Below are 12262 nucleotides of genomic sequence, written 5' to 3' on the forward strand. Positions count from 1 at the left end.
CTAGCATGCTACATGCCTACCTTACTAAAGACAATCTAAGCTTACAACTAAAAGGTTAAACAGATTAGGTAAGTGATGCACAACACTGTCATATTCAGTCACGACTACAATTGTTAAACTAGCCAGATATTTTATATACTAATTTACAACAAGCAAAGAGGTAGTTTTTCTTCTGAAATAGTCATCTATATGGCCATCACCCAACAGTAAAATTACCAAAAAACACTTTATTCTATCTCATCGGCATAAGTTATCTACTCCAAAATGTCACCTACTTCTACCACAACTTCATCATATTACACCATTCTATTAAATACTCGCACACAAACATCTTCCATCTAAATCCGACATCCCTTTTTTGGTGACAGCCACCCAAATGTGGCCCATCCATTGCCTACTCCCTCTTCAAATTCCTCTGACTATGTCTGAAACATCTCATAAACCTTAAAAATTGCCTACATTAATGACAGAAGCAGTTTGTAATAAAATTGTATAAAACCATGCCTCTTTCTCCCACTGAGAACTAGGTGTAATTGGTATTTCTGAAACTTTCTTAAAGCCACATATACTAAATTCTTATGGTGTCACAAAAGTTACTATATCTTCACCTCAGATAGATTCCATAAAGGTGCGGGTATTGTCACAATTATTACTAAGAACACTATCACACTTTTATTACTTTCACATCAAGTACCCCAAGGTTCATCTAGGCAGCTGTGTTATTACTGGATGCCTCTACATTCTACCAGGTTCCTTAGAAAACACCCACAGATAAAATGGTATCTTGGCTAATAAATAAACATCCCCACAAGAAAGTTTAGTAAAGACTGTAACATGATCCAAAAGAAATGTGTAATCACCGGGTGCACAAGTAACCACCAGCCAATGTTCCACAAGAATCATAAGGAAATGCTGATGAAGCCATTACAATATGCAAATGAAAAAAGTGCTTAACCTGTTTTTTTATATATATATATATATATATATATATATATATATATATATATATATATATATATAGATTACTAAATGAATTTTCTTCAATCATCATGGTTCTTTTTGGGCTTGTGGAACATCAGCTGAGATTTCTTACTGCTAAAAATCACATAAAATCTTACCTTTACAAAGACATTTTGCATCACCATACACATTAATTGACATCCTGTATGGTCAGTGGACCTATATCTGACAATAGAATTCATCAGTTCTATATTTCTCAGTATCCTAATCCAGCTGGCATGTATAGAAAGCAAATAAATACTGCACAATAAACAATTACCCGGTGGTCACGTCCAGTATTAGATATCTGCAGAAGTAGTGCAACACCCCTTGGAAGCAGTGTAAGATTTATCAACCTCAAGACCACTTTCATCAGCTGTAGAATGGTCTGCAATCAAGCAAAGTCTCTTACTATTATTGATTGAAATAGGTAGTTTACAAGCTGACAAAAGTCTTCACAGAAAAACTCAAGAAGGTTCTGAAATTCCTTCAGTCAGTAATTTAAATAGCCATGGCAAAAATTCTGTCCAAACCCTTTCCCAATGGCATTTAATAAAAGTCACACACAGGTTCAAGGCAGCAGAAAGCACCCCTGCACTACCAGGCTATGACTCATTCCACACCTTTCGGGCCCAGAACTTGAACCGAAGCTCCAAAGGCAGTGGTATTTCCGTATTCATAAAGGATGTGCACACCTCCAGACTAGTAGCCCAACATAACACATCTGAGATACTTCAGGTGTAGCTAACATTGGGGTAAGACAGTGATTCAGGTCATAGCCTGCTATAGGTCCCCAACTATGTCCCAAGACTCACATTCCACATTCCTAAGCACCCTGGAGAATATTATGGTCCAACCTAACACTCTCATACTGGAAAAATTCAACTACCCCTCCATTAACTGGGAAAACTACTCATGTACCAATACACTGGCCCAATATTTCCTGGAGTTCATTAATTCCAATGCCCTGGACCAGCTCATTCATAACCCCACTAGAGGTAGCAACATCCTTGACCTGGTCATTACTAACATGGGCAACCATTGCTCTACACCAATAGTCAACTCTTCCCTGGTTAGATCCGACCACAAACTATTCACCTTGGAAATCCACATCCCCCCCACCCCCATCCCCCAGAAAGGTAACCACCATGAAAAACTTCTCCAAAGCTAACTTTGGGCTCCTAAAAACAGAGGTGGCTAACTTCACAGCACCCATGCAAATGGAGATCAGTTGCATGATCGCTGAATCATACACCAATGCACTGTACGAACACATAATCAAATGCATGGATCTCGCCATACCCAACAGAACCAAGACACTCTCCTCCAAAAAAAGGAAGCCAATCTGGTGGTCTCCTGCCATAAACAAACTCTACAACAGAAAAGAAGAAACTGATGTGGAATAAGGTGAAGTCTCAAGACTGGAAAAACTCCCTTATCAGCCACAACAAAAAGTTGAATTCCCTCATCAAATTCTCTAAAGCTACCTATGAAAACAGACTTGCAGCAGATAGTTAAGAAAATCACAAGGCCTTCTGTAGTTATGTAAAGAATCTCCACAGCAATAATCAGATTTGATCTAAGTTACTGCATAATGGTACCTTCTAAACCCAACCAGCAGATATTGCCAATATACCGGCCAACAGATTCAGTGCCAACTTTACCCCTCCCCCCCCCAAGGGACCAGTCACAATACTAGTAGATTGCCAGGCACCCAGTGTTACTGCTGCACAGCTTAAAACAGCACTGTCCAAGGCCAAGAATACAGCTTCTATGAGGCCTGACAATATCCCTGGCTGTGTTCTACATGAACTGCAGAGTGAACTGGCACCTCACCTGTGTGTCGTGTTCAATCACAGCCTCACCTCAAGCTTTGTCCCTACCAAATGGCTCACTTCTACACTCATCCCTCTCCACAAAGGAGGAGCAACTACACACCCTGGGAACTATCACCCCATTAGCCTGACGAGTCTGATATGCAAAGCTATGGAACGCATCATCATCATGGACCTAATAAACAAGGATATAGGGAATCTCCAAACTCTGGATCCCACACAGTTTGGTTTTGTGAAGGGTAGATCATGCCTGCTCAACTTGGTCAGCTTTTTTGAGTCAGTCACCAGAGCTGTGGATGAAGGTAAGGTGGTTCATACAGCCTACCTTGATCTGACCAAGGTCTTTGATACCATTCCCCACTCAGGACTCATAGAAAAACTCACTAAGCTTGGCATCAACCCCTATATCACTAGGTGGGTTGCAAACTGGCTCACAGGTAGAACCCACAGTGTGAAAGTAGCTGACTCTAAGTCAGACTGCCAACCAGTCACGAGTGGAGTCCCACAGGGTTTGGTCCTGGATCCTGTCCTGTTTGGTATCTACTTCTCTGAAGTCCAGGCCAACACGAAGGGACTCTGGCTGACAAATTTCGCAGATGATTGCAAGTTGGGAACTATTATCAACTCCCCAAGTGATGTTGACATCCTACAGAAAGGCCTCACTGAGACCAACGACTGGTGTCAGAACCATGGCCTTAAGCTCAATGCCAAAAAATGTGTCATCATCCCCTTTGGGAAAAACCCGGTTCCAATGAATTGCCACATCGATGGTAATCCACTGAACACAGAAGGAGTTATAAGAGGTTTGGGATCACAGATTGACAGCAACCTCTCTTTTGACCACCACACTGCCACTGTGGTCAGAAAGTCCTTCTATGTGGCACATCTCATTATTAAGGGTTTTGCATCCAGGAAGAAAGAGGTCATTGTCTCCCTCTACTCTTCCCTCATTAGGCCAATCATTGAGTACAATGCCCCATTTGGCATATACCTCACTAAACACCTGCAACAACTGGAGAGGCCGCAAAGTACCTCACAAAGAGGACTCTAGGCCTTAAACATTTGCCCTATATGCACAGAATAAAAAACTCCAACTATTCTCTGTCTCATATCACCTACTTAGATGCGATCTCTGCTTGACTTACAAAGCCATGTCTGACCCAGCTCTGTTAGAAATGCTACATCTAAAAGAATCCCTATCCCTCTGCACCACATCCTCCAGAGACCTCAACCTCATTACCACAATCAACAGAACATGCTGGAGGGACAGTTTCATAACCCAGAGACTGCCCCATGCTATGGAAAGACTTCCCATACATGTCAAGCAGAGCACCTCACTGGCCCTCTTCAAGAAAAATCTTGATGAGTGGATGGAAAATAGAAAATTCACGCCAGAGATCACTCCAGCGGCTTTACTCGACAGAGGCACTGGGAACTAAGGTCAATTGGCACGATGCCAGGGTAATCCTATGGGCTAGGTTTGTAAAGGCCCCAGGGCCATTAGCCTAGTACACACCTATGAACCTATGTGTAAATTATGCACCATCATATAGAATGGTGCAAGATTATCCTCATTTATTGTGCATTGCAGGTTAAAATATTTAGGGGTGTGGATTATCCAAAACTCTAACCATTCCACTAAGATGTCTTAGGAAGAGATAAAGATAAAGATTATATACAAGATAAAAAAGTGGAAGTGCATGGTGGGGTGGATATGGAGCATAGCATATGAGCTGTGAAAATGTTTATGACTTTTGTTATATTGTAGTCTGCACAGACTTTGCATTTGGCCCAGGTAAAAGATTCTGGGAGCAACTGAGGAAGAAGATGATAAAATATGTACTGGTGATACGAATCTAATGGTTTCTTGGAAGGAAATGATACTTTCAAGGGAAAAAAAGGAAATTGACTGTGCCTCACTTTCAATAATATCGTGGGGCAACACAATGGAGAATAGCTGACTGTTTTCAAAATCTGGAATATAGTACATATTGGAACTGGATGACGATAAGGTAAGGAGTTATAGTGTGGTGGTAAACAGGATAACTGTTTGGTGACAGACATTGAAAAATGAGGGTGACAAAGGTCAGTTGGGAGAAGAGTATGATAACTTGGTGGAAGTAAAGAGGGCAAAGGAATACTAATTTCCAATCACAACATCCATGTTAGAAAACTGGTGTGGGAGAAAATGAAAGATGTATTATTGGGAACAAATCATTAATGGGATAAAAAGGCTAGATTGGACAGATATTTGGGGAGAAATATCTGTCACTTTAGGCAGAAACTACGCAATATAAGGGGATCTATGAAATCTAGAAAATGCATGATGCAGAATTACAAATACGTCTATGAAAAACTAAACTGATAAGACTGTAAATAGAAGGCAGATTGAGGGATGCAAATGACAGAGAATACATAATAATATTGTGCAAAGCTTTAATAAGTGACGTTTGGAAGAAAATATGTAGGTGGGTGCAGAGATGGAGGGAGATTTTGGATAGGGAAATAACAAATAATTAGGTGAAGGATCTGTGGGATACCTAAAAGATTAGACACAAATGTTAAGCTTTACACTACTTAAGTAACAGGTTTAATAACAATAAAATAACTGAATATGAATGGTCCAGCCACGAGAAGAGATACGTATTCCTTGCATTGGATTGGTAATTTTTCTTTGGTTAATTTCAATAAAGCAGCATGTTCTAAACAAAAAAAACAAAGAAAATATCAAAAATGCTTGATGGCTTTCTTACCATATACCTAGTATCCATGGTAATAAATAGGTAAGAATAGGAAGGTGCCATTCATATGTTATGGAAATTGGCCACTTCAGTTTTACTTCAAAAGGTCAATAGAGCAATAGATCTAGGTCAATAAAAAACAACTGCTTTCTACAGCCCTTCAAAGCATTCAGGATAGGTTTCTACCCCACCTGTTAGATAAGGGCCTCCTATTGTATTCATATGATTTCAGGTTAAGCTGCAGTCCAGAAAGTTTTCTTAAAAACTTTTAGTCATCTCAAAGAGCTCAATAATTGGTATACAAGTGCTATGTTTTTACACTGTCTAAAGCTTCGGTATGGTTAAATATGATCTGTTAATATCTAAACTATCCAGCCTTCAGTAAACCACTCCAACCATTAAATGTTTTTATTAATATCTTGACAGCTGGAACTAGTCAGTAAAATGGTGCAACCTTACATCTTTTCCTTAACATACCCATCTTTGTGGCCCTCAAAGCTCAGGCCTAGGCTCCTACTGATCACATAGTTCAAAGACAACATGTTCAAGGTCTGCCGGCGAATAGAATTATATAATGTGATGATGATACCACACTACTATTATTCCTCTAAATCAGTCAACTGGATTAAATTCATTCTTTAAACTACATTTAACTCCATACATAAGTGAATTGACAACTTCAGTCTAAAACTAAATATACAAAATAAAAATAAACAATATGTTGTTCTACCTCAGCATTATTTCCCAGTGATGCCACTGATCTTTTAATTTCTAATATCAGTGGAACACAAGCAGAACTTGTTCCCATTTCAAACTGCTTATTGTATGCCTTGACCCATCTCTGAAGTTTGCTCACCATACCAATAAAGCAATCTAAACAGAAGTCATAAATTAGGTTCTTAAGAACATCAAGTGTATCCTAACACCAAAATCTACACTTATGACTGCCACTGTTTATGTTTACCTACACCTTCTACCACTCGTCCCGGTTTATAAACTTTGTCTGCACAATCACTGATAAACCTGGAACTGTATATTACCTTGCTTCTCTCTTCCCATTTAATAATTCACCCACCAATGCATGTCATTCTAGTATAATGATTGGCCTAAGTTCAAACATAAACTGACATATACTATACTAACCTTAATCCACTCAGTACTTCATCTGTGAGTTTTCTTTTTAGAGTGACTCAGGTTTCACTTTTTGGATCCGATAAAGCTTGAATCACTAAATATGCATTTTTGTTAGAAAATGCACTGGCCTGTAAATGTGATGAGTTGCTATCATGTGATCAGTATTCTTAATTCTGCTCTGTGTATTTCAGGTTATCCAGTGCCGTTATGGTTTCAGGATCCAGCAAGTTGCCCTAAGTTCTTAGAGGATCACTGTACAATTTCAGAGAGACAGTCACAAGGTGCTGTGTCAATGGCTCTGATGGACAAACACAAAGTTAAGCGACAGCGACTTGATAGAATCTGTGAAGGTAGGAGGACTGCAGGTATATGTCAGCTAAAGTTTTATTTTTACATTCTAAGTATTACTCTTAAAACTGGCAAAAATAACTGACCAAAATTAATTTTTATGTTGTCTGTAGTGTTTTCCTTTTTCTGGTCTTAAAAACCCTCTTCTTCTTTCCATTGTTGTTCTATATCAATTAAAGTTACTTCTACTGAAAAAACTTATACCATAACTGACTTGCAAGTATCTTACTGACCTTGTGTGTATGTGTATATGTGTATGTGTATATATATATATATATATATATATATATATATATATATATATATATATATATATATATATATATGTGTGTGTGTGTGTGTGCTATGTTTTATTTTATATTATTTTTTTTCTCTGTTTATATACAACCCTTTCCACCATGCGGATAGCTCACTCAGACATCTCCATCTGCTGATAATGTTATTTAATTATTTATATATTTTAATTTGTTTCTCGGGGCAATACTGTGATCCACTTGAGACCTATTTTAGACATAACAAAGAATCCCAAAAAAATCTAATCAAGAAGTGCAGCACAATTAAACAGTCTTTTAGTGTTAACAACATCCAATTCTTTAACTAGTATATTAGTGGTAGCGTGTACTTATAAGGTGTCTTGACAAAACCTTGCAGTGTACAGACAAATACTTTTCACAATATTTGTAGTTCTAACAGTAGGACGTTTTGCTGACAGTAGTGGTTGTTTGTATGGCAAAATGTGGGGACTAGTTAGGATATATCAAGATGTTTGAAGTAGTGGCATTTAGTTTGATCTATGAATAAGTTTAGTACTTGGACTCTCTAAGTATGTTGTCATTTTAAACTTCTTAGTGAAAGAGGAAGGAAATCCCAGGATTTTAGTCATAGAATTGAGAGAGTAGTAACTACAGTGCAATGCAGATTCTTTCTGAGTGTCTTAGAAAGGACAGTTGTGTTAGTTAAATGTAGCATAAAAGTAGATATTCTAATGATTACTGCTGCAGTAGCCTTGGCTATATTGGTTATATCCTGCCGAGGCTTTCAAAGCTTCAGGACACCTTCCACACACATAACTGTCAGTCAGCTTAAGCTGAGCTGACTAAAAGACAAGTTTGGGCACAAAGAACTTCAGAGCTTTCCTGCCAGCTGAGACAGCAAGGCTGAGCCTTGAAAGGACAATGCTAGGACCAAAAAGTAAATAAACAAACTCCACACCCTGGCTACTGCAGCAGTAGTCATTCAAACATCTACTGTTATGGTAAGTTTAACTTACACAACTGTGTTATGTTCATCGTATTGATCACTGCTGCAGTGGCCTTAGCTCTATGGGTAGATTACCTTAGCTAACTACATTTGGGGGATGTCAGGAGAAGTGTCCAGGAGCCCCTGGAGAATGATGTTAGCAAAGCTTGATCTGGACCTAGAGAAGGAAATCAAGCTTATAGTATTTTGTAAAAGTACGTACAGAGGACCAAATATCAGTTTCTAGAATACTTCTAGAATCCAACCTTTTTCAAAAAGCCATAATTGAAGCTAAGGCCTTGGTAGATAGGGCCTTGACCCTGCCTAGAATAGTTTTGTTATGGTAAGTATAACACAAAGTAATGGCCTTAGGCAACCATTTGAAAATAGTCTGTTTTGACACAGGTTGTCTCTTCTTTTTACCATCAGAAGAACTGAAAAACTGAGCCGAAGATCTGAAAGATTTAGTTCTATCAAGATAGTACCCAACTTGTCAGTGGATCTCCAAGGCATGAAGTATCCATTCTTCCTTATTTTTAGGTTCAGGAAAGAATGCAAGTAGATGGATAGCTTGGCTTAAAGTAAACTCGGATACCACTTTAGACACAAAAGAAGGATTATTTCTCAAACAAACCCTTTCCCTATGGAAAATGAGATAGAGTTGACTCACCATAAAAACTTGCAACTCAGATACCCTTCTTGCAAAGGTCAGAGCAATCAGTAAAACTGTTTTTCATGTTAAAAACATCAAATCAGACAGATTAAGTGGTTCAAATGGAACAAGTGACAGCTTATCTAACACAAAAGTAAGATCCAGAGGAGGTTTCCAGTTTTATTGAATACTCTTATGCAAAACCCCTTTGAAGAACATTTTGACATGAGGCTGCATTAAAAGAGGAGGTTCCATGGACAGACATGCTGAAATGGCCAGTAAATGAACCTCGAATGAGGAATAAGAAAGGCTATAGGATAGTAACTCACACAAATATTGTAGAACCAGAGAGCAACTTCTCAGTAAACAGGTGCTTAAAAAGAATTAAGACCTTTTCATCCAGACAGTCAACTGAAGTTGATTGATGTTGGTGTGTATCAACACTCCTGTCTTGTCTGAATAAATCCAGTCTTAGAGGAAGCTTGTGGTAATTGTCCATGGCCATTTCCAAAAGAAGGGAGAACCACAATTGCCCAAGCCACAAGGAAATCACCAGAATGGTCTTGGGAGATTCCTTCTGAATCTTTAGAAGTACTCTAGATATTGGTTGAAAGGGCAGGAAAGCATACAGGAACATTCTTGTCCAAGGAAAAGAAAAGGCATCTGTCTTCCAGGCATAGGCAGATCATGGTCAAATGGGACCCTAAGCAGGGTAATGGATCAGCCCCCCCCCCCACACACACACACACACACACACACACACACACACACACACACATCGCAGCAACCTTGCATTACTTGGCTGTTTCTCCCCAGTTACCGTGAACACTGTTGAAACCTGTCACTGTGCATACTATTTTCCTCCTTGCTTCTACAGTGATTACAGATATTTGGATTTAATTTTAAACTCCAAAAACTCCCCTCCCCCCTCCTTAAATCTAAAGTCCCTGATCACTCCCTACCTTTTACTCCCAAACCCTAAAACCCCACCCCCAAATTCCTAAACATAAACCCCACCCCCAAGTGCTGCTTGAAACCCTAAACTATACTCACAACTGCTCTCAATCCCTCCCCAGGATTCCCATGCTAACCTTGCATGAACTCTGCAATTGTATTTGGATGAATTGCAGTAACTCCAGTCCTTCTGCATGACTGCCGCACACCACCTGAAATCCTCAAACATGTAGTTACGTTTTATTGAGAGCAGCAGCCCATGTGGGCCACAAGATTCCTAATTCTCTGTTTACAAGACAGTGGTTTTTGACCACATGGGACTTGCATGCATGTATTAAACCAACTAGCCCCTATAGTTACAAGGCAGAGCTTTTATTCTTAAGCCATCATGCTCCTGAATGGTAAATGTCAGCAGCACAGCAGATTTTGAGACAGGACTTAAATTTACTATCAGTGAGTCTTTCCCCTCAGTTTACCAGTACAGTTTAGAAGGCTCTTGGCTTAATAGCTCTTGATCTTTTGTTTGCTGATTTTCCACTTACTAAAATTATTAGCCATGCATCATTACATTGGAACATAGCCAATAGTCAAGCTGCTGTTGTAAAGCACCAGATGTGGTTCATTATCCCATCCAAAAAGATATTACTCTCTCTCTAGTCACTATGCTGTCTGGTCCAGTACTACCATTATCTTTAAAGTGGCCATTAGCCATCAGGTTCATCTTTGTGTTTTTGAGGAGGGCTGGGGAATATCCTAATGGCATACAGGGTGCATCTCTGACAGACTACACACTCACCATTATTAGTGCTCTGAAATAATTAGTAAAAATCTGAGCTAGTTCTGTATTTGAATCTTTTATTGGATACTTAATGGATATTTGAACCTAGTTTGTGTCTTTTTAACTTTCTTAGTATATACGTAACATATTTTTCTTGTTTCTGAACTTAACTTGATTTAGTTGTTTTTTTCACCCCTCCCAGTTTCACATGCATTCTACCTCTGAGTATGCTGCCATTGTACATTTTTAATCTAATATCCCCAATATTACACCATCAAAGACAGACACTGTTCCATTAGTAGCTTGGAAATGGAGGTGGTTCAGAGGGGAGAGGCCAGTAGCATCACATATGCTATAAGGCATGCCATTTTTTTTTGCATGCCGTAACTGGATGGTACTACCAATGTCATGACCATCACAATACAGAGTGTCACTTAGCTCCAGCCCTCCCCCTTTTGTGTTAAATTTTGAATACCAGTCTGCCATGTGATTATAGCACTACCACTGTCAATGGGACCATGTCAAAGTGAAGGTAGAAATCCCACTCTCCCTGCTGGAGTGGATGAGCTGACAAAACCCCACACCTTCTCAACCCCATACCCAGCCTGAATTTGCCAGTGCCTCAGCAGCTAATCAAACTTAGGTCATTTCAGACTCAGTCAGGGCTTCTTCACTCTATTCTACAGAGCCAGGTTATCCATATTTTAAAACCAAACCTTGCCTCAATAGTTAGCATACTCACTTTGATGCTGAAAGGTTCAGAAGGCTGTGGGGTCTTTTCCCACACCAGGTGCTCAGTTCAGCAGGTAATTCCTTCAGAAGGTAATTCTCCAGGGCTGCTATCATAATGCACTTGCATATTGTTGCTGATAATAATGGACACCTTTTAGAACATACAGATTTGAAATATAAACAGAAGATTCTTCTGTTTTGTTATGTGCAGGCTTCAATTCCATTACTATATTTTGCCACATAGACTTTTTTCAGCGTTCAAAGTATTTGTCAAGGAATTTGCCTTTGCAACTGTAGCCTTGTAGGAGAAAGAATCTCTATATGTTCCCTTAAGTATCTTTTCAGGTGGCACTTTTGTGTTTGCTCCTGAAATGAGAGAAGTCTTGTCTGATCCGGATTTAGAGAACAGCCATCATGGGTGTGAAGTTGGACACTCTCCACCTGTAAGCAGTTTAAATGATTGGTAATTCACCCATGGCATGACTGATGGGATGTGGAAGAAATCCAAAGTATCCAGAAAAAAATTATCTGTACATAGGGAGGACATGCAGAATCCACATTAGGATGCATGCCAGCCAGGAACTGTCAGAGACAAACACTTTGAGAGAGCAATGCTAAAATCTGCGCTATAGTGCTGCCCTACCCAAATGTTGAAAGTAGGTAAATATTGCAAAAAGCAACATCAATTTTGGACATAAAAATGAAAAATAAATGTTAACTGTGAATGTTTCAGCAGGGGGCTTTGCTCCCGATGTTACCTGTCAACTGTACATATTTTCACAGACTGTCCAGATTTTTGCCTCATATTTTTGGTCGGTTTCTCATAAAAATTGTGGTTTTCTGGCATATT

General features: G+C 39.2%; 1 protein-coding gene across 6 annotated transcripts in view; it reads left to right on the forward strand.

Annotated features, from left to right (window-relative positions):
• The window catches only part of CTBP2 (C-terminal binding protein 2), a 2784951-nt gene that overhangs the window by 1743399 nt on the left and 1029290 nt on the right, over window positions 1-12262 (forward strand). For 5 of the 6 annotated variants that reach the window (XM_044056194.1, XM_044056191.1, XM_044056193.1 and 2 more), the window contains one exon: window positions 6901-7074. In XM_044056194.1, the coding sequence (XP_043912129.1) occupies window positions 6901-7074 (174 nt within the window). The remainder of the gene's footprint in view (window positions 1-6900; window positions 7075-12262) is intronic. The other variant, XM_044056196.1, reaches the window with a different exon arrangement.

Source organism: Protopterus annectens, chromosome 14.part0 (genome assembly GCF_019279795.1).
Source record: "Protopterus annectens isolate FY-2018-M chromosome 14.part0, PAN1.0, whole genome shotgun sequence".
NCBI classification, from domain to species: domain Eukaryota; kingdom Metazoa; phylum Chordata; order Ceratodontiformes; family Protopteridae; genus Protopterus; species Protopterus annectens.